Consider the following 23,003-nt stretch of genomic DNA (forward strand, 5'->3'; position numbering starts at 1 on the left):
GATTTTTAATTTTGACGTCTTCGCTCAAAACACCCGAAGCATTACACTTCCCAGAGATTTGGGCTCGATCAACCTATACATGAGCTATGAGTTAGGTTACGATGAGGGGTTATAATAAGAGCTGAGTTCTTAATAATTGTACGATTAAGTAAAGAGTTACTATTGGACTATTGGATTGAAATCCGTCATTATAACCCCTCAACATAGCCCATCATTATAAAAGCTCTAGAACATTTAGTCCATTCCAAGTACTAAAACTTTTGACTTAAGCCACAAAAACTAGAGATCGATGATGTGTGTTTTTGAGTTTATAATAATATTATCTCATGAATTGCGTTTTGAGTGGCCAACGCTAATATCCTTTTTGAATGTGAACGTGTTATAACATAAGAGGACCATGCAGAATCACAAATGTTAATATATTTTGTATTAATCCAACATTAGGGGCCTACTTTGCTTTTCTTAATTGTGTCGTGTTTCACTTTAATCTTGAAGTTGATGATTTAGTCATTCCCCATTGAGTTTTCTAGGTGCAAGGAAGATTTAGAACATCATCATTTTGTCTCATTAAATCATCCATTCAACCTAGAAGAACTTAGGAAGGCCTCTGATAAATTTCTCTCCACCGTCAAAGCTTGATAACGCGTCGTTGGTAAAGTACCTTTATATATCGTCCTAAGATTCTTTCTTTCTCTCTCCTTTCCTCGTTTGGATCTTTACTTGCTTGTTAAGAGTTGATGACACACTTGCTCATCTCTCATTCATTCTTATTGGTCTCAATCAAGCCTTGAACTAGCTAATATAATATTATATTAGCCTAAAAAAAAATTTCTAGATTTTAGAAAGAAAAAAAAAACCCATAATTTTAAGCTTGTGACTCCCCAAACATAAATATCTACCTCAGCTACTGCACTCTTGTCCTGTTATATGGTCCTTCATTTATGAAATGTACTTGGATTAACCCGGTTTGAAGAACCGGTTTGTTATTCGTCGAACCGGGTTTGAAATGTACGTACGTACATGGGTCATGATTTCTAGAATATTAGTTATGTAGGGACGAGGAACTTGTACAAATAATTAAGCATGCATGTTCTTAGAACTTACACATGCAATATTTAATAATCCTGCAATACAGCGCTGCAATTGCAAGCCACTTTCTGGCTACTAGTAATTTAATTGCTGCGAAAGCTAAGTAATTTCAACCATAAATGAGTTGCAAAAACCTATATACAGCCAACGTGCAGTCCAATACAAATATGCACTTCATTTTATCAAGTCAATGAAATTAAGCAGCAAACAGGCTCTTTGATCCTTCAATTAGTTACCATCTCTTCCGGGTCAACCACGTTTTTTTGTCAAAGTAAACTCTCCTATAGTCATAGGAGAAGGATATTCACCTATAAGTTATAAGGCCATTGACTTGCTGAAGCGACTTGGAAATGCATATCGTTTATAAAAGGCTAGCATTTGCACCTATTTTCCAGTATACTTGAAGAAGACAATCGATCGAGATGGCTCAACAAGCAACTGCATCCTCAAGGATTGCCTCTCTTATTTTGAGAATCTTGACCTTCATTCTCTTGTTGATATCACTCATTGTGCTTGCCACCAACACCGTAGGCTCCAGCGATGATGACTCCAAAGTTCGTTTTACCGATTTTTATGCCTACCGGTAAGCAATCATAGTCGCGGTCGCAGTCGTGGTTTTTTCCTTGTCTAATCATAGTTTGAAAGGCTTAATTACTAATTATTTGAATTGTAAAATTGGTGCAGATACATGCTTGCTACAATTGTCATCGGCATTGCATATAGTCTCCTGCAACTTGTACTCACAATCTTTAATATCGTAAGGGGCGGGGATGGCATGCCCTTCCTTGACTTCTTTGGTGACAAGGTACATTTTTTCTTTCATCTTTTTTAATTTTCGGCACATAAAGCTTCCCACAAGTTTTTTTTTTCTTTTTTTCCCTCTTCTATTCTAGCAAACAAAACCCATGTCAATTGAGCCTGTGAGGCCCGCTGGCCCAATAGGCAAAACAAGAATTTTCAATTTACTATCTATCTAGGCATTCCTGGGATGAATTTTTTATTTTTTATTTTTGGTTGGGATTTTTAATACAAAAACTTGTGTTGGGCATGCAGTTCATATCATACGTGCTAGCAACTGGTGCTGGTGCTGGGTTTGGTCTGACTGTAGACTTGAAGAGACTGATGGACGCATCTGAAGTAGACATGCTCAACTTTGACGATAAGGCCTTTGCATCGGCTAGCCTCCTCCTCCTCGCATTTGTTACCACTGCCATATTATCAATTATCTCTGCCTACACTCTCCCAAAGAGAGTTTGATTGCTGCCAACCCAAACACGTCCTTCTATTTTCATAATATGTACGTACGTACCAACAAATCATAAATGGAGGCTTTGCGTTACCAAGAACTAAATTTCAATAAAATATATATATATATTTATTTGTGTGGGTAGGATATTGATATTGTTACACAATTTGATGAAAAATTCCATTGGAGAATCATCCCAAATTTTAATTTTAACTATTAGTTGTGCCAACCATTGGGGTCCTAAATTGTGACATGTTTTAGTACTTTAATCTTAAAGTTGCTCATTAGCCTTTACCAATTGGGTTAGTTTCTGGCGTACGCAAGATTAATTAGAACACAATCAATTTTCCAGATAAACAAAATCTAACAGTCAAAGAGCTTGTACTGCGTTGGTGAAGTAAATTATTGGCTTGAAGCCTTGAGCTATATCTCATTAAGAATAATTAACTTAACCTAACGGAAATATGGAAGGGTGTCACCAATGAGAAGATCTTGTCTAACTAATGCTCAAACTTCTGTAATAACCATGGAAACTTTTTTTTGTTTTCTTTTTGATACAAGCGATAATCTACTTTAAACTAATCTAAACTATAGAAAGAGAGATTCAAACTCGGGTGCAGAGTGAAGAGCACTTTCACTCTAGTCAACTTGTGTACAATTACATCTATTTTCCTTATCTTTTTAATCAACTCAATTTCTAGTCTCTAGGGGCCGGATGGCATTGGCTCTGTGCGGTCATTATTAAAATACTTAAACAGACAACGAAATACACGTAATAAATTCTGATAAGAATGCCAAATCATATACAATAGATATCATGCAAGCATCAACATGATATTCTAGTCAAGAATAATCTTACAAGCCACTAGCTTTATATTGCTCTTATATTTTTATGAATGGGAATTTTGAGAGTTTTTGGGAGAACACCACTAAACTAAAGCTAGCTTAATAATGCTCAAGCAGATAGAGAAATAATGAATGCATTAAAACCCAATGCAAGCCAACAAGATCTCTTATTTTAATGGCTTAGTTGCCAATTTGCCATCACTTCCGGGTCAAGCATACCTTTTTTTTTTTCAAAGTAAACTTTCCTTTTTTGTTTGTTTTCTTTGTTGGTACTTATTTTAAAAATTATTGACTTGGTACTCAGTAGGTATGAGTGCTATGCATGGTTTGTGTATAAAACCCTAGTAGTTCGCATCCGTTTTGCAGTATAGGCTAAGCTTGGTGTGGCTGGCTGCAGGACTAGCTAAGGCAGAAGAAGATGGCATAAACAGAAGCACACCGCTACCACCACCGCTGCTGCCACCACCATTTTATTCTTCTGTATCTTCAAGGCTTGCTTCTCTAATATTGAGGATCATTACCTTCATTCTCTTATTAATATCCCTCATAGTGCTTGGCACTAACGGAAATATTTTTGCTCACCACTTTAACCCAAGGTGTATGCTCACCACCCTTCTTAATACTTGACATGTGTCCCTAAGCATAACCATGGTTAACCGACCACCTTTTCATATCATCTCTCTAATTAATATAAGTGAGACTTATGTAAATAGTCCCAGACCGTGATACTAGAGACTTACTCGCTATATTTGTATGCATTAATGAATTGGATGAAAATAGTATGGAGGATGTAACCTAACCAAATTACCACGTCGGGCATGCAGTTGATATCAAACCTGCTAGCAACTGGTACTGGTGCAGGGTTTGCCGTAACTGTAGACGCAAAGCGATTGACGGACGCTGATCCTCGATTTGAGTCAATTGACATGCGGGAATTTTATGACAAGGCATATGCATCAGCTACCCTCCTTCTCCTCGCATTTTGCTCTACTGCAATGTTATCCATCATCTCTTCCTATACACTCCCAAAGAGAGTTTGATTGCTGCTGGCAAAAGCAAAAACCATTTATTTCCAATTTGCCTTTGCTAATAAGACACCCATGACCTTGAATGAAAGTGTCAAGGATCTATATGATTATTATATCTTCCCATGCTTTTCATCTTCAATTCTCTACAGAAGAGGATCCATATGGGACTTAAGGCTGGTCCACAGCCAAGCTTAGGCCAAACCTAAGCCTAAGCCCAAGCCCAAGCCCAGAAAGGCCAGCAAAACCCTATTTGTTAACCGTTTGATCAAATTGATTAGTTCGATTTAATGGTTAAGAGATATGACCTTAAATAAGACCCTCACTATAGAATGACTCCACCAAACACAACATGCTTTTTGAATAAAGGGGTTGATTTACTAATCTTGGAGACCCATCAAACACGAATTTAAGAATTTATTTTAATTAAAGATTCTTTTTTTGGCCAAGGATTTTAATTAAGTATGAGTTTCTGTTTGCTCTCTCTCTCTCTCTCTCTCTCTCTCTCTCTCTCTCTTATTTAGTTATTTAAGAGCATCCACAATGATGCTCTCTATTTCTTAGTTAAAATTTAGCTAAAAATATAAGAAAACTATTTTAGGAGCTCCCTTAAAAAATTTCAACTCCAACCATACACCATAATTTGGAGAGTCATAAATGCTATAACTCTTTTTTGATTGGTTCATCTCTATTAAAAAATAAAATAAAAAATAGTTAACATTAAATAAAGGTTTGAAATACTCATTAAATAAAGCAGCATTAAATTATAGGGAGTCACTATGAGTCATTTCTCTCTCCTCAGATTTAGGAGCTCCTAGAGGACTCCTGTTTTAGGAGGTGGATAGAGAGCATGTTTGGAGTTGCATTTTTACGATTCCTCCCTAAAATTTGTCTAAGGAGGTGGTTTAGGGAGTCCATTATGGATACTGCCTAAACCACCAATAACAAATTGCATAAAACAAAATTTCGACCTCCCTTTGACCACCCTTTCCTTACTCAATAACCATATGAATATGTGATGATAAATTAGGCTTGTTAATCAACTTGCGTGATAGTAATTATAAAAGAAAAGAAAAAACACTTACCTGTTAGCTAGTAATGCGACATTATTAAAATTGAAATTGAAAAAAAAAACTCTGAAATCTTCATTAACAATGTTCAATGACATATAAAACTACGAAACGCTTTTGAATTTTTCGCCATAGGCCTCTCTCAGCATTGGACCGAAGTTGATAGGACTAGTGTTCCACAAAAATTTATAATATATATGCTCAACATAGAATTTATGTTGTCTTGTTATTACCTTCTTTTTTTTGGGTCAATCATAGTTCATTCATGCCCCAAAACTATGGGGAGGTGGAACAAGAGGAACATAAATGAAGTGGTGTTGTTATTGTGCCGGGGATGTTTCAATGGAGAGAAACTGATGGACAGTGGAAAAGAAAGGCCACCCACCCGGCCTTTCCGCGCCTCCCATTCTTAGTAAAATGTTAAACATATTTAGAAAACCCATAAATCTTGAAAATCAGTGCAAATCCATTAAACATAAAACAAAAATCTTGACAACCCAGTAGTGAAAGAAGGGTATGTTTGATGTTGATATTATTGGAGGGGGATTGCACCCAAGGGGCGGGAGTGCAAAGTAGGCAGATTGCCTATAGGGGAAACTGCTACAGTCTTCTTGTTTTTTCAAATTTTATTTTATTTTATTAAAGGTAAAGTTGGAAGAGAAAGTCCAACAGTGAAAAAAATTTAATTTTCTTTTCAAAAAAGACACGTGGCAGACTTTGAATGGGAATATCACCATCTGACGTGGCGATACTGTATCACTAGTTGACGTGGTGATACCGTATCACTCTATAATTTCTCCATAGAGAGAGAGAGAGAGAGAGGTAGGAGTTACTTAACGTTAGAAAAAAAAGAAAAAGTTTAGTGTTAGTTTACGTGTCATGTTGTTTAATCATTAAATTACTATAATGGTTCAGATTTTACAAAATACGGGAAATGCAGAAGGTCAAATTGCAGAGGCTCGCGATCTTGATAAGATGTCGTAAGCCAAAAAACTCTTGCAGAAAATGAATTCAAAAGCAATCAACTTCTAGGTTTTTCCAGCTTAATTTCATTATATTTTATACTTTCCCACAACGCAAACGTTACGGATCATACAATAACCCCCAAGCAGTGGTTGCCGCCATGTCATAGTTGTCATAAATATGTAACTTTATATTGTATAAATATAAATATACTATAAATTATTACTAGGCAGTTCACCTCACCATGCATATAGCCAAAGCTTGGGTAAGTCAGCCCCACAAGAAAGTTAAGCCAATCCAGGACAGTTCTCGCAGTTTAATTGTCTTTTCTTCTGCCATTTAACCCAATCCAGGATCTCATCTTCTTCTTTTTTGGGTCAAAATCCGGGATCTCTAATTTAATGGCTTCTTAGATATGAGTGCTATGCATGGTTTGTATATGAAACCCTATGGTAGTTTGCATCCGTTTTGCAGTACAGGCTAAGCTTGGTGTGGCTGGCTGCAGGACTAGCTAAGGCAGAAGAAGATGTCAGAAACAATTGCAACAATAGAAGAAGCTGCACCACCACCACCACCACGGCCGCCACCACCATCTTATTCATCTGCATCTTTACGGATTGCTTCTCTAATATTGAAGATCTTTACCTTCCTTCTCTTATTAATATCCCTAATAGTGCTTTGCACCAACACCGTGGATGTTTATCCGCAGAAACTTAGATTTCAGGATATTTATGCCTACCGGTAATTAAGCAATTAATGAGCCAATAATCTGATCATCATCACATGATTTGTTTAATTTTTTATTTTTTTATTGTAACATGCATTTCTTTTTCAATTAATTTACTTGAACCTTGAAATCAATATTAATTGTAGATACATGCTTTCCACAATCGTCATTGGGACTGCATATTCTCTCTTGCAACTTGCATTGTCAATCCATAATGTCGTAAGTGGCCAGGACGGCATTCTCCTACTCGACTTCTTTGGTGACAAGGTGCATACATCTTCTCCTCTGATCTATATGTATGGAGTAGTATCATCGTAATCGACCACCTTTTGTATCATCTCTCTAATTAATATAAGTGAGTTATAAAAATAGTCTCACACCGCCATAGTAGGGATTTACTCGCTATATTTGTATGCATTAATGGATTGGATGAAAATATTATGGAGGATGTAAACCTAACCAAATTATACCACTTTGGGCATGCAGTTGATATCATACCTTCTAGCAAGTGGTACTGGCGCAGGGTTTGCCATAACTGTAGACACAAAGAGATTGACGGATGCAGATCCTCTATTTGATATGATTGACATTCGCGAATTTTATGACAAGGCATATGCATCAGCTAGCCTCCTTCTCCTCGCATTTTGCTCCACTGCCATGTTATCCATCATCTCTTCCTACACACTCCCGAAGAAAGTTTGATTGCTACTCGCAAAAGCAAAAACCATTCATTTCCCAAAGCAAATGTCTTCTCCTTTTTTGGGTTGTGGGATTTAAGCTTTGTTTTGTTAATTTTCTTCCTGAATATCACGCGTTGTAATATGCGATGAATCATGAGAAAATATTATTTTCTCTCCTTTTTTTTGGGGTCTGATTTGATATTAGTTTGATCAATGTAATATTGTTGCGCCAATCCAATGTGCCTTTGCTAATAAGACATCCATTAATGGAAGTGTCAAGGATCTGTATGAATATATATTCCCATGCTTTTCATCTTCAATTCGGTACAAAGAGGATCCATGGGTTTTAAGGCTAGCCCACACCTAAGGCTAACAAGGTGAAATTCTATAGTGAGGGATATGGACCTTTCATGTAGACCTTCATATTAGCTGCAACATATTGACCTCCTTTTGGCCGCCCTTTCCTTACTCAATACCCTTATGAATATGATATTAGGCTTGTTAATCAACTTGCGTGTTAGTAATTATAAAAGAAACCCCGTTCGAATTTTAGCCATAAGCTATTGGACCCAAGTTGATAGGACTAGTGTTCCACGAAAATTTATAATATGCTCTGATTAAACATAGAATTCATGTTTATTGTTACCTGGAAGTCCCTGTGTGAATATTGTGTGAGGAGGGGGCCAAACAATAAATTTTCGGCTTCAATTGAGAAAAATGGCATATATTACCATATGATTATTGAAGAATATGAAGTATCATATTAGAAACTTGTTAAAATCCAATACATTATATAATTTATGAATCCACTTCTAATAGCATCAATGTCATATGTATAAAATTTTATACTTGATGAATATGCAAGTGGTTAAATTAGGAACAATATTGATGTTGGGACGTGAGTCTATTTCTCTGAAATTTAACAATAATAGCATAATTTATTCATGTACCCCATTCAGAAACAGTGTAAGCCCATTAATTAATAAATAAATAATTAATTAGGTGATCTCCAAATGTTATATGACTTTGAAAAGCTGTCGTAGGCCAAAACAGTTGCAGAAATTAATTAAAATTGCCATCAACTTCTGGGGTTTTCCAGCTTAATTTTACACAACGCAAACGTTACGGATCATACAATAACCTCCCAATCAGAGGCTGCCGCCATGTCATATTTTTCATAAATTTGTAACTTCATATAGTATAAAATATAAATATACTAGCCAGTCCACCTCCATGCATAGCCAAAACTTAGGTTAGTCAACCCCACAAGAAAGTTAAGCCCCATCCAGGAAAATTCTCGCTGTTTAATTGTCTTTTCTTCTGCCATTTTACTTTAGTCCGGCGGTAGGAACAATATGAAACTGAATTGAAATTGAAAAACAAAACGAAGAAAAAAAATTATATTTGTTTACTTTTTGCATTGGCCAACTGAAACAAGTTAAACTGTGTATAAAAGGCCAGCACCAGCAGGGATTAATGCAGATAATTATAAATTACTAGTAATTAATTGTGTTCAATTAGAGAGCAAAGATGGAATCACAGAGACAAGTTTCAGTGCTTCCTAAAAAAACTTCCCGATTTGCCATTCTTGGGCTGAGGGTCCTCACCACTATTTTACTGGTTGTGCCACTCGTCATCGTCGTCTCCAATGTTCTCTCAGACCGCAGGGATAAAAAATATCACTTTTATGATTTTGTGCCTTACCGGTAATTGCCTACTTTTAGCAATTGATTTCTAGTTCAGTTTAGTATTACTCACTTTTAGCAATTGACAACGTTCTCTGTTTTTTATTCATTGCAGATACATGGCTGCCTCAATTGTTATTGGAATTGCATATTCAGTCTTCCAAACTGGAGTTGCAGTTGTCCGCCTCAGAAGAGAAAATCATGGGAACATCTTACTTGATTTCTATGGCGACAAGGTACACATATAATACGCGCACGCATACGCAGACTCACATGCATAAGTTAATATGTAATTTATAATGGATTAAGTGTGTTTTTTGATAGGTCAAACTAATCTGTGCAGGTTATATCAACTCTATTAGCTACTGGATCTGTTGCAGGATTTGTTATGACTGCACAATTACAGAAACAGTGGGGCGAAGCTGTAAGTGATTACTATCACAAATATTTCAAGTGGTCATATGCAGCAGATGGACTTGTCTTCCTTGCCTTCGTCTGCACTTTCATCCTATCGGTCCTCTCTTCATATGCTCTGCCTAAGAAGTTTTAGATTTTGCAGCATCATCAGCAGTTGGCTGTCCATTGATCAGTGTCTTAAACACCTTAGTTTTATAGTTTCTTTTTCTCCCCCTTTGATCGATGTGTAAATCATGATATAAAGTAGTGATGTTTGTTACTTCAAGAGTTCATTTCATCACATGAAAATTTTGAAGGGGTTAAGATTTGGTAGGGTTTTATGTGTCTTTATTATGTAGAACGACTATATTAATGGTGTAATAAGTTTCCAATTAATTTAATTCAATAGAGACAAAAGTGGAAGAAATTTGATATTCTTTGTATTATATATAATTTCGAAGTACCAATTTTCAATTTCATGCATCTCAAGAAGCATCGCATATTGCAATTCCAGCAAGGGACTTGTAGCTCAAATACCTCATCTTCCAATATCAAACAATGCAGCTCCAAAAATCTTGACGTTTGATGGGAAAAAAAAATGAAGGAGAACTTTCTTTTTTTCTTAAAAAAGGTTAAAAGTCTTGGCTCTTCTCTATCTCTGACTCTGTATACACTAATTTGGCAACAAATGAAACTCATGACTTCTCTAAAAACAGAAACAAGGGCAATGCAGATACAGGGTCCTAATTAACCTGTCCTCTTTTTTTTTTTTTTTTTTTTAGCTTTATCCAACATAAAAAAAGAAGCTGTCTCTATTCCAAATCTTGTTCCAAAGGCCAGGACCCGGCAGGCAGAGGCCGAGGCGCTAGCGGTGCCACGGGAAAGCGAAGATGGACGCATCACTGCTTTCCTCCACAAGTATGCGGATTATTACTCTTGTATTGAGGATCGTGACCGCCGTCACACTGCTTGCGTCCCTCGTGCTCCTCCTCATCATATCTCATCCAGTAAAAGATCTCAACGAACGCGGAGAGGTTAAGGAAACTTGGATCATGCGCTTTTATCACAGAGTTCCATTCCGGTATATGTAAATGACCTTTATATCCTTGATGATGGATATCAACTTAATTATAATCTCATGCATGCATGCATTTTGTAATTTCAACAGATATACGGCTGCAACGATTATTATTGGAGCTGCATATTCAATCTTCCAGATCGTATGTGCAATTATCCGCTTAGCCAAAAGAAATGAAGGGAATGTCATGTTGGATTTCTTCGGTGAGGAGGTACGTATGTACGTGGAATATAAAATATCTATCTTAAATGTCTTTATTTGTTGCCAATTGATTTCGAGTTGGATGCTCTGATGCGCCTTGTTATTCCTTCCTCTTTTGAATGAATAGCAATCACTCAAAATAATTCGGGCATGGTGCAGGTATTGTCGAAATTATTAGTTTCAGGAGCTGTTGCAGGGTTTCTTGGGTCGTCAGAGCTGGTGAAAGCTTGGGAAGAGTATGGCGTGAATAGAGAAGACATAAACTCGTTTACGGACAAGACATATGCAGCAAATGGACTTGTCCTCCTTAGTTTCGTCTTCAGTTTTGTATTATCGGTCCTCTCTTCATATGCACTCGCCAGGAATATATCACTTTCAGAGACATAACTATCAGTTTGCTGTTCATTGATCAAATTCTTAATTACCTTTTTTTGTCTAAATCGTCATCTGTGATGTGTGATTCTCTCTCTAGTAGTTTGTTTTGCTCTTTTGGAATTTTTACGAGTTGTGTTAGGAATTAAGTGGATCAAAGACGTTTTGATCAGCCCATATTGGACAAATGATTGTTCAATATTGAACATAATTACCACTAAGAAAAGTTTTAGCAAAATATTTTGCAATATTAGAGTAAAAGTAAAAATTAATCAAACTCATTCAATAGGATAGGACAAAATTTCCCCATGGCACCTGGGTTTTATCGGATTGGCCTAGGGCTTTTAGTCTACTTCTAAGTGGTCATGAGTTCAAGCTCTCATGATAACTTTTGAAAGAAATTCAGTAGCACAAAATTTTAAGTATCAATACATACATAATTGAAAACAATTTTTCCGTGAATTTTCCTTTATAATATTTCTCGATAATTGAAAGAAAATAAATAAGTTTTCTTCAGAAATAATATCGTATTCTAATCCTTACCATTTGAACATAGAAGTAATTATTCATTGATGCCAACATTATTATTAGACAATAGTGAAGAATTATCTTTTTGTTAAAGACGTAAGATGAAAATGTGTTGGAATGCAGACGTGAATTAAACCAATTAGCCAGACAGTGAATCCACCCCTTACACCCAAATTCAAATCTCATTCTGTACGATGGATTGTGACTTTTCCTTTTTATATTATCACTCGTATAAGAAAAGAAAAAAACAATGTAATAGGAAACTTAGAAGAGGTGGGCCTACATGGCAAAGCACTTGGATCCACCGTTCAAAACATTTTCTTTTACAACTCGGCTTCTTTATGGATAAAAGGCTGAAAGCAAAACATATCTGGGCCATTGTACCGCAAAAGAAAAGCCCTTCGTAGATGTTTTTATGTGAGATTTTAAAGAAAAGTATCAGATTTGGGGTTACACATGTTTTATTCTTCAGTCAAGGTTACACATGTTCGATGGAAAAAAAACCCTTTTGTTCTATTTAGGGATCGAATTAAACTTATCTTTTTCCTAAATAAAAGAACAAACACACACACACACACACAGAGGAATGTTGAAAACAATGCCATTCATTCATTCATTCAGGGTCTTAAATAACCTGTGTTTAATTCATGGCCAAGAAAGAAACGGCGAGTTTGAGATTTCAAAGGTCATGTTGAGAAGGCGAAGCAGAGATGGCAGTCTCAATGCCTTCCCCCACAACGACGCGGATTGCTACTCTTGCGTTGAGGGTCCTGACCGCCATTCTACTCTTTGCCTCGCTCATCATCCTTCTCACTAACACTCAACAATTTCAAGGCCCAACCCTTCATTTTTATGACAGAGTTGGATACAGGTAATTAATTAATTAATTAGTGCATGCATGATGCAAGCACGTCAAATTAATCAATTTTTATGACGACGTGCAATGCAAGCAATCTCATCCCCTGTAATTATTTAATTAAATTGCAGTTACGCGGCTGTCGGAATTTTTTTGGGACTTGCATACTCAATTTACCAAACCGTATGTGCAGTCATTCGCATCAAAAAGGGAAGTGAAGGGAATGTTGTTTTCAATTTCTACGCTGAGAAGGTACCAGCGATAATATGTAGTTACCTATATTTACTTATCATCGATCGTAAGAAAAATAGATACATAGTTGTATACAAACGATTACACTTCAAATTTCTCATCATCGCCGTCAGGGTTTTTTTTATGATCAACTTACTCATCAATTTTGATTCAGGGAGGAAACTATCTACATATATATACATATATATATTATATATATATATGAAATTAAGCTAGCATGTGACATGTGATTTCTTTTGAATATAACAATGGGTTTCACCAATTTGGGCAGGTTGTGTCAAATTTATTAGTTACAGCAGCTGTTGCAGGATTTGTGACAACCGGACAACTAGTGGATGACGTTGTACGACAACAAGGACCAAGTAAACTTCCTTTACTTGAAAGATTTGTGAGTTTGTCAAATTCATCATCTGGAATTGTTCTCGTTGGCTGCATCTTCTCTTCAATATTATCGGTTCTCTCTTCATATGCACTCGCTAGGGATGAGGATTAATTAGATCTTCTTACAAACATACGTGTATATGAACAGTTGCAGCAGCTCATTATAATCAAAGGCTCATTCACTGCCTTCTTTTTATTCATTCCCTTCTGATCTACCATGTTTAAATCGTCATATACAATAGGTTTCTTCTTTCTTTCTTTCTTCATTTCTTTTTTCTTTCTCACTTCGCTTAATTTTTTGATGGAATTTTAGGAATTTCATACCTATTAATTGAAATAAGGATTTTAAAAAGAGTAATATTAAATACACAAACTTTTTTCTTATTCACAACAAAAAAAATTGTCACATTAGGTGGTGATCCAAAATTATGTAATAAGCTAGTATCTTTAGAAGTCGACAAAACAATCTTTCGTGAAAAATTGTGAGTATAGGTTTGTTAAGATTTCAAAGGGACGGACTCTTGACCCACCACTAATAACATCGATATTGTCCCAAGCTTAACCACATCTTTAGCAGGTGTGGAGTTTTATACAAAATGCCTCTATATTATTAGGAGTGGACCCATTAATTATATGAGACTTTCTATTTTGTTAAGTTTCGGATATGGGACTGTATGTATTCTTCAACAAGGTTATTGTCTCTTGGTAAGGATTTCAATTTGTGTCTATCAATTTTTCAAGTATGAGAGTCGCTAGTACAAAATTTCATCCTCCAAAAATTATAATGGAATGGGAATGCTCACGTGGCAATCAAATGTCTGCTGAATTCTGAGGTATCTCAGGTAACTCTTGTAAGTTGTAACCATATGCAAGCCTAGTTAGGCTTTGCTCTTTCTTGTTCAGATTATCTTGTATGGATGGATGAAGAGCCATGTTGGTGTGGCTACATTTTATTCCAGAGGAAATTTATTAATCTTATATTTGAGTAGTAATATGCAAAAGTTTTAATTTGTACGAAAAGAAATTTTCTATTCTTTGCATAAGAAAAAGTTCATAATTCTTGCTATTTGTATGGTGAGATAGAAAGAATATTTTTCTTTTGGGTCTGCGACCAAATTAGATAATTACCATTTATAAGAAGTACCACACTTTTCCTTCAAGTTACCTGCTAACACTATAAACCCTGACCCTAAACAAACTCGCCCAAGAATTAATCATCGTCCTTGTTTGGAAGAGACCAGCACTTTTCTTTGTTTTATATTAGTTGTTGCTGCAGTTGTGGAAGAATGGCGAGAGAAGAAAAAGATCATGCGATAGGGATTGATCTGGAGACAACCTACCTGTGCGTCTCAGTAGGATCATGTAGAAATCATAGTCAACGATCAAGGGCAACAGAACCACACCTTCTTACATTGCATTCACTGAGACCGACCGCTTCATTGGCGATGCAGCCATTAACCAAGTCATCTCAGAAACCCTGCCAACTCCATTTTTGGTAAGCCATCTTGATTTCAACATCTGACCAAGATAGAGCCAACATTTTTATGGTATTCTTTATTCAATGATAAATTTCTTGTGTTCAGTTCAAGTTTCCATCTATTTGACTATAATCAACTTCGAGGAGCACCAAAACTAAAATAAAGAAAAGGATATTATTATGTGGGTTAAGATATTTGGCCAAGGCATTGTGTCCGGCCCATTGCACCCTAGTTCGATCCCCCAAGTTTATAATATCGCCATTGTCAAAAAACTAAAAAAGTAACCATACCTACCTATTGAACTTTGCAATTTGTAAAATAGAAGATAACCATACTGCATATTCTGTTTTTGTACTGGTTTTTTTTCATAGATCATATAATCTTTTTCCTCCTCGTTTTTCCTTGTGCATCGGTTATGCCCTAATTTTGACACGGATGACCTTAAAAATTGGTAGATACAAAGAGGTTAATTGATAGAAGATTTCGTGACGATTGTGTTCAGAATGATATCAAGTTGTGGCCATTCAAGGTCATTGAAGCACCTGCCGATAAGCCCATGATTTCCGTTACCCACCAGGGTCAAGAAAAACAGTTTGCTGCAGAAGAGATCTCGTCCATGATTTTGGCAAAGATGCGGGAGAAAAACAGAAAAACAGTATGAATTATCAACCGAAGTAATGAGAGACTTCAGTAGTGCAGTCTTCAAAACCAATGCAGTCGAACTTGCTCAGATAATTTCTGAAGCTGCAACCTGCGACCAAGCAATAGAGATTCAAGTAAGTTTGCAACGTTTCAATAATCGCGTCAAGTTATTAATTCATTACTTCTGAAAATATATTAATCTTGGTGCTTCCAGAAAGGGTTTGTTTATGTGAAAGCATCCTTAGATTCTGTCGTCAAGATTTTCCTCGGTATCGAACTCGGCACCTGCTTGGGACAAATGAAGAAGGTACCCGGTTTTCCAATGCTTTTGATGAAGCAAATGCAAATACGCTGTATCGTTATGTTGACATCTCCTGGAAGATCAGATGGTTCTTAAACGTTGGTTCAGAAGCAGTGCTAAAGAATAATATCAAAGTTAATTTGATGAAGCAAATGCAAATATCCTGTATCGTATGATTAGTACTAATATAATGTGGATGACTGGTAGTTAAAGAAAGGAAACATTATTTCAAGGCTTTTGGAATTGAGAGAGACTGACCCAAAGTACGTCCTTGAGACAGTGTTTGAAAAGAAAGAAAAAAAGACCCTAAACCCGCCTAGGCGCCAGGCGCCCGCCTAGGTTTTTTTTTTTTTTTTTTTCACCTTCTTTCTGACTTTAAAGAAAACCTATGTCTATAACGTGATGATCAGAGCACATGCGTGTACAAAAATCAGTGTTGCGGATGAAACTCTTTCTTCGTTTGGGTGGTTGCTGCTGTATAAGCAAATGCTCTGCGATGGCATTTCCCCTAATTGTCTCAATTTTCCGTTCCTTGTAAAAGAATGCACGAGTAGGGTTGATGGCTGCACAGGCCGGAGCTTCCATGCACAAGTCGTTAAGTATGATGTTTTTGTTCAAAATTCGTTGATTGCTATGTACTCTGCATGTGGGTTTCTAAATAGTGCACGTACATTGTTTGACGAAATGTTGGAAAGGGATGTTGTTTCGTGGAACTCGATGATTAAGGGATATTTGAGAAGTGGGAATCTTGATGGCGCATTGAATCTGTTTGGAAAGATGAACAAGAGAAACATTATTACTTGGAATTCAATGAAATGCAGTTCTAACAATCGCCAGTTTCCTTGCAGCTTGTTCTCATCTTGGTGCAATTGATCATGGATTCATGGGATATGGGTGCATAGGTATCTGAGGAGAAGTGGCCTGGAGAGTGATGTGGTCATGGGCAGCTCTGGTTGACATGTATGGTAAGTGCGGATGTGTGGACAAAACGTATACTTGATGACAAAGTCATAAGTATGGTTCTGAAAAGCAGCCCATCCAAACCAATACTAGTAAGTTATTTTATTTTTTATTTCTGGGTACCTAAATATAACAGATTTCCAAGTAATTTTACTGTATTATGCTGGAAATAGTGGTACATAGAATAAGGAACCAAAATAAATTCTTTGTAAGGCCGATTACATTTCCCAACAAGTCTTTCTCTAATCTATTGTTACCACTCAGACCGCTCTAGATTACAGAAGTCACAGACTGAGGCACTCACCCAAGCAAGCATATATTCTCTTTCTCTGCCACCATTTTTCTTCCTTGCTATTCTTCTTTCGGTTTATTTTTTTTATCTGACAATGGCGGGAGAAGATAAAGCGGGGCATGCAATTGGGATTGACCTGGGGACAACCTACTCTTGCGTGGCAGTGTGGCAGCATGATCATGTAGAAGTTATAGTGAATTATCAGGGCAACAGGACCACTCCTTCTTATGTTGCTTTCACAGATACTGAGCGCTTCATTGGTGATGCAGCTTTCAATCAAGTCATCAAAAACCCCAACAACACTATCTTCGGTAGGCTCATGACTTTCCCACATATGCACCTATATGTATAATATACCAGTTTTGAATTCCCCGGAGGCTCTGCTTCTTCCATTTGTTTTTAATCTGTCTTCTTTTTTTCTCTATCCTAGCACTTAATTGATAGCAGTATGCTGAGTGAGTAAGTAGTTTAGTCAAAGTTCGGATGTTGTTGATAAATTTCTAATTTAGAATTTTAGATATAACTTAGTGTAGAAACCATCTTGATATATATATACATGCGAGGTATAATCTTGTAATTTCAAAAACAAATCAAATGCTTATGGTCTGTATTCTTAATAAGATGCCATAATTCTTGAAATGAAATATACATACTATCATTCTTGATTACAGCTAGCTGTCAGGGTCAATTACCTTTGAGCTTTATAAATTTAGACTGATTTAGTCAGCATAGAAGGTGTACTTATTCACTATTGTTTATGTGTAACATCTGTACTAGTGAATATGAATGATGCATATATAGCTAGTCAGTGTTCTCTAGGCATTACAACTAGTTATTAGTTTTGCTGTGGCAGGGTGAGAGAGTTAGAGAATTTGGATTGGAATACTTCACATCATTTTTCGTTTAACATTATGCTTTTATTTCTATCATATGGCCTGTTTCCATGTTAGTTTAATTTCCTTGTCGGGTTGTGTATTTCTATTTTGTCATCAATTTGCAGATGCAAAAAGGTTAATTGGTAGGAGGTTCAGTGATGAATGTGTCCAACATGATATGAAGCATTGGCCATTCAAGGTCATTAAAGGTCCAGCTGATAAGCCAGCAATTGTGGTTACTCACAAGGGCGTAGAGAAGCAATTTGATGCAGAAGAAATCTCATCTATGGTTCTTGTAAAAATGCGGGAGATTGCTGAGGCGTACCTTGGTTCAACTGTGAAAATTTCAGTTATCACAGTCCCCGCTTACTTTAATCGCTCACAGTGACAAGCTACAAAAAATGCAGGTGCTACTGCTGGACTAAATGTGATGCGTATCATCAATGAGCCGACTGCTGCAGCCATTGCTTATGGGCTTGACGGGAAGTCTGGTTGGTACAGCAAGAGAAATGTGATGATATTTGATTTGGGTGGTGGTACGATGGATGTTTCACTGCTTACTATAGCTGATAGTGTGTTTGAAGTGAAGGCAACTGCTGGGGACACTCATTTAGGAGGTGAAGACTTTGATCACCGAATGGTGAATTATTGTGTTGAGCAATTCAAGAAGAAGCATAAAGTGGACATTAGTGGAAACTCCAAGGTTCTTAGGAGGTTAAAAAATGCATGTGAGAAGGCGAAGAGGAGGCTTTCATGTACATCTGAGACTGACATTGACATTGATTGTTTGGATCAGGGTGTTGACTTCTGCTTCTCTATTACACGTGCCAAATTTGAGCAACTCAACATGGATTTCTTTGAAAAATGCATGCAGCCTGTTGAAAAGTGTTTGAAGGATGCAAATATGGACATAAGCAGCATCCATGATGTTGTCCTTGCCGGTGGCTCTTCTAGGATCCCCGGGGTGCAACAGCTTTTGCAGGATGTGTTCAATGGGAAGGAGCTGTGCAAGGGCATTAATCCTGATGAGGCTGTGGCATATGGGGCCGCTGTTGAAGCTGCAGTCTTGAGTGGTGGGAATCTAACTGGGAAGCTTCAAGACTTCACTCTTTTGGATGTCACCCCTCTCTCACTAGGGGTGGAGACAAGTGAATGTATCATGTCAGTTGTGATTCCAAGAAACACCAGAATTCCTGTCAAGAAGAAGGATGTTTTTTTCACTCTCAACGATAACCAAACCAGAGCCTGGTTGCCTATTTATGAGGGTGAGAGTACAACAACTAAGAACAATAACTTTTTAGGCTCATTTTACCTCAATGACATTCCTCCAGCCCCATGTGGTGTCGCTAAATTCAACGTTCGTTTTCATATTGATGTGAATGGTATCCTGAGTGTCTCTGCTGAGGACAAGTCCACCGGCCAAAGGAATGGGATTACATTCGATAGTGACAGAAGAACTTCTGAAGGAATTGAGACATTAATTTAACAAAGTCTATAGACTGATGTAAGAAACATTAGTTTCTGGCATGCAATAGACTGAAATAGCTTGTACTAATCAAATTTCATAATTTGGAGTTTGCCATAATTTTAAAGTTTTATTTTAAGTTCTAATGTCCTCATAATGTCTTTGAGGAAGTACATATTAGAAAGTCGTTTCCTTGCATGGTTTATACTTGGTGTGTGTCATTACTGTAAACTAGTCCTTTTTGGGGTGACGGCTGTGTCAAGAGATGAATCAGAAATTCGAGTGCTGGGATCCTCCAACGGGCAACCCGTTGGTGGCTTGTTCATGTGTAATTGCTTCCATTGACCATCTGTTGTCCACAATGTTTTATTGCTCATGTCTAACATACATGAGCCTTTGGACATTGCTGTTTTATAGAATGCAAGTCTCATAAGATAAGATTGGTATTTTTGAGAGGTATATAAATGGCAAAAGGATAAAAAGAGGCGTTTTTTAGTTTGATGCTTTTTACATTCTAGTTGGCACTGTAAAATTTTTAGTTTGATTCTCCTGCTTAGCGTTTGGCTGTTGTTCTGCAACCATGACAATATCCTGGTTATATTTTGTGATGAATCACAAATTCAAGGCAGGGAGGCTTCCGGCCCTTTGTTGACCGTGTGTTGTGAAGAATACCTGGTTGATGTATCTGTGAAAAAATACCTGTGTCTGGCTTGTGTTCTATAAAATGATGATGCAAGAGTCTTAATAAGATTACAAGACCGGTATTCTTGAGAAGTTTATAAAGTGTTTTTTTTTCCTCTGTGCAGAGGAGGGAGAAAAGGGTAAAAAGGAAATAAATCGATAGCAAAAAGTCTTGTTTTAAAAATAAAAAAGCTGGAGCATTGGTTCTCAAAAAGAAACAGTAAGGTAGCTGAACAGGTTTGTGCTTTGGCTTTGATGCAATATTATCTTGAGATGTGTTTTTTTTTCATGCACCTTTTATTTTGGCATGGAACAATGTACCAACATTAAATTCTGGGGTCCTGTGGACTGCGCAACAATTTATACAGAAGTAAAATAAGTTTCACTTCTCCGTTGTTCTTCAAATCGTTCTCTTCAGTCATTTTTCTTCTTCTTCTATAATCTTCTTTGAGTTTTTTGAGCTGAGAATGGCTGGAGAAGAAGGCCATGCAATTGGAATTGATTTGGGAACAACATACTCGTGCGTGGCAGTGTGGCAGCACGATCGTGTTGAAATCATAGTGAACGATCAGGGCAACAGGACCACTCCATCTCACGTTGCCTTCACTGATACTGAGACATTAATAGGCGATGCAGCTTTTAACCAGGTCATCAGAAACCCTGCCAACTCCATCTTTGGTAAGCTCAACTTCCCACATCTTTGTGCTGTTTATTTCCTGTGAGGCTGTGAGTTTTCTAACTGTTCTGTTTATTCCCTGCTTTTTTTTCCCACATATACTTGCTTTAGCTTATACTGCAATGTTTTGATCCCTGCTTTCAATGAAGTTGAAAGTTGTCTTGATTTTTTTGATACGGGTGTTCCTAATGGGGGAGGCTTAAGGGTACTGCTTAAGAAGCCATAGCTTAACTACACTATCAGTATTATGCTCTCAGTTTCAGTTTCATAAAAAGTATTCTCTCACGAGTTTTCTTATGCAATAACATCTTGTTTTTCTATACAGAAATTTTCTGGTGCATGGCAAAGTTTGTAAATTGTTTTTTTTTTGTTCGATTACTTTTCTAAATATGGCATAAATTTTCAGGTGCAAAAAGGTTGATAGGCAGAAGATTTAGTGATGCATGTGTTCAAGATTATATGAAGCTCTGGCCCTTTAAGGTCATTGAAGGTCCTGATGATAAGCCCATGATTGTGGTTACCCATCAGGGCCACGAGAAGAAGTTTTCTGCTGAAGAAATCTCATCCATGGTTCTGGTGAAGATGCGAGAGATTGCTGAGGCCTACCTCGGCTCAACTGTTAAGAATGCGGTGCTCACAGTCCCTGCTTACTTCAATGACTCTCAGCGTCAGGCGACAAAAAATGCTGGTGCCATTGCTGGCTTAAAGGTGACACGTATTATCAACGAACCCACTGCTGCAGCCATTTCTTACGGCATTGACAAGAGGGCTGGTTGGTACAGCAAGAGAAATGTGCTGATGTTTGATTTCGGTGGTGGTACGTTAGATGTGTCCCTGCTTTCCTTAAGTTGTGGTGTCTTCTAAGTGAAGGCGACTGCTGGAGACACTCATCTTGGAGGTGAAGACCTTGATAACAAAATGGTTAATTTCTGTGTTGAGCAATTCAAGAGGAAGCATAATTTAGATGTGAGTGGAAACTCCAAGGCTCTTAGGAGGCTAAAAAATAGTTGTGAGAAGGCAAAGAGGAGACTTTCCTTTACATCTTCAACTGACATTGAAATTGACTGTTTGTATGAGGGTACTGATTTTTATGTAACTGTTACTCGAGCTAAATTTGAAGAACTCAATAGGGATATCTTTGTCAAGTGTATGGAGCCTGTGGATAAGTGTTTGAAGGATGCCAAAATGGACATGAGCAGTGTCCATGATGTTGTTCTTGTTGGTGGCTTATCAAGAATTCCCAAGGTGCAACAACTTTTACAAAATGTTTTCAAGGGTAAGGAGTTGTGCAGAGGCATTAATCCGGATGAGTCTGTGGCTCATGGTGCTGCTGTTCAGGCTGCAATCTTGTGTGGCAAGGGAAATGAGAAGCTTCAAGACCTCACTCTCTTGGATGTCACCCCTCTATCACTTGGTGTGGAGACTGGACCAGAGCGCGACATGACAGTTGAGATTCCAAGAAACACCAAGATGCCTGTCAAGAAGAATTATCCTGTTACCACTCGCCATGACAACCAAGCTGTTGTTAGATTCGCCGTTTATGAGGGCGAGAGTACAACAACGTTGAATAATTACTATTTGGGTGATTTTAGGCTCAAAGATATTCCTCCAGCTCCAAGGGGTGTCTCTAAATTCAACATCTGCTTTGAAATTGATGCCAACGGAATTCTGAATGTATCTGCTGAGGACATGTTGACTGGCCAGAAGAAGGGGATTACCCTCAGTAGCAATGACACAAGTTGTGAGGGAATTGAGAAGATAATGTAAGAAAGGTCATGTTATGATGAACACTGAAACAGTCTGTTATAATTAACTGAGCTGAGACAACTATGTAATTCTTCTTGGATTTTATAGATATAATGTTTTCAACCATTATATGAACTTTAATTTGTATCCCCTTAATTTAAAACCTAATACTTCATCCAAATATACTTGGAAAACTAACACCAATATGTGAGTTTAGATGTGTGGCAGCAGGATTATGCTGAAATGGCTGGCAGGCAGGGCAATATCTTACATTGGATTTACTGATGCTGAACTTGTGAAGGAATTGAGACAGCCATGTAAGGCACATTCGTTTATGCCGTGTTATTGAAATCATCATTTTCCATGGACATTTACTAGTTGTGTGGCTTTGGATGCAACGGAACTAAAAACAAATTCACCCTATCTCCTAGTTACGATTAATCCTCCGACTTCCTCACCAATCCTGTTTTAATCAAATACCTAAAGGAAACA

At 37.2% G+C, this 23,003-nt stretch overlaps 5 protein-coding genes and 3 pseudogenes across 6 annotated transcripts; all 8 read left to right on the top strand.

Moving 5' to 3' along the window:
• Positions 1-1,494: 1,494 nt before the first annotated feature.
• On the top strand, positions 1,495-2,511 carry LOC103332641 (CASP-like protein 4D1). The gene is made up of 3 exons (XM_008235391.2): positions 1,495-1,672; positions 1,774-1,894; positions 2,143-2,511. Exons 1-3 carry the CDS (start codon positions 1,512-1,514, stop codon positions 2,344-2,346), a joined length of 486 nt encoding a protein of 161 aa, XP_008233613.1. The 5' UTR covers positions 1,495-1,511; the 3' UTR covers positions 2,347-2,511.
• Positions 2,512-6,765: 4,254 nt separating this feature from the next.
• LOC103332699 (CASP-like protein 4D1 pseudogene) lies at positions 6,766-7,668 on the top strand (annotated as a pseudogene).
• Positions 7,669-9,176: 1,508 nt separating this feature from the next.
• Positions 9,177-9,881, top strand: LOC103332700 (CASP-like protein 4D1 pseudogene; annotated as a pseudogene).
• A 656-nt stretch (positions 9,882-10,537) lies between these two features.
• On the top strand, positions 10,538-11,546 carry LOC103332642 (CASP-like protein 4D1). Its single transcript, XM_008235392.3, has 3 exons — positions 10,538-10,808; positions 10,896-11,016; positions 11,166-11,546. Exons 1-3 carry the CDS (start codon positions 10,618-10,620, stop codon positions 11,391-11,393), a joined length of 540 nt encoding a protein of 179 aa, XP_008233614.2. The 5' UTR covers positions 10,538-10,617; the 3' UTR covers positions 11,394-11,546.
• Positions 11,547-12,497: 951 nt separating this feature from the next.
• LOC103332643 (CASP-like protein 4D1) lies at positions 12,498-13,634 on the top strand. Its single transcript, XM_008235393.3, has 3 exons — positions 12,498-12,777; positions 12,894-13,014; positions 13,286-13,634. The coding sequence occupies exons 1-3, from the start codon at positions 12,617-12,619 to the stop codon at positions 13,505-13,507; spliced, it is 504 nt and encodes a 167-aa protein (XP_008233615.2). The 5' UTR covers positions 12,498-12,616; the 3' UTR covers positions 13,508-13,634.
• Positions 13,635-16,065: 2,431 nt separating this feature from the next.
• Positions 16,066-19,856, top strand: LOC103332701 (heat shock 70 kDa protein 4-like). 2 transcript variants are annotated; one of them, XM_089051469.1, is made up of 3 exons: positions 16,066-16,868; positions 17,041-17,379; positions 18,069-19,856. In XM_089051469.1, the coding sequence occupies exon 3, from the start codon at positions 18,374-18,376 to the stop codon at positions 19,427-19,429; it is 1,056 nt and encodes a 351-aa protein (XP_088907595.1). In that variant the 5' UTR covers positions 16,066-16,868; positions 17,041-17,379; positions 18,069-18,373; the 3' UTR covers positions 19,430-19,856. The 2 variants fall into 2 exon arrangements, with proteins under 2 accessions (XP_088907595.1, XP_088907594.1); XM_089051468.1 differs by having other exon boundaries at positions 16,066-16,415; positions 16,665-17,379.
• On the top strand, positions 17,163-18,331 carry LOC148917432 (heat shock 70 kDa protein 4-like). The gene is made up of 2 exons (XM_089052439.1): positions 17,163-17,379; positions 18,069-18,331. Exons 1-2 carry the CDS (start codon positions 17,163-17,165, stop codon positions 18,329-18,331), a joined length of 480 nt encoding a protein of 159 aa, XP_088908565.1.
• Positions 19,857-20,556: 700 nt separating the features above from the next.
• LOC103332644 (heat shock cognate 70 kDa protein-like) lies at positions 20,557-22,578 on the top strand (annotated as a pseudogene).
• The last annotated feature ends 425 nt before the right edge of the window (positions 22,579-23,003 follow it).

Source organism: Prunus mume, linkage group LG5 (genome assembly GCF_029339155.1).
Source record: "Prunus mume cultivar Tortuosa linkage group LG5, ASM2933915v1, whole genome shotgun sequence".
Taxonomy (NCBI): Eukaryota; Viridiplantae; Streptophyta; class Magnoliopsida; order Rosales; family Rosaceae; genus Prunus; species Prunus mume.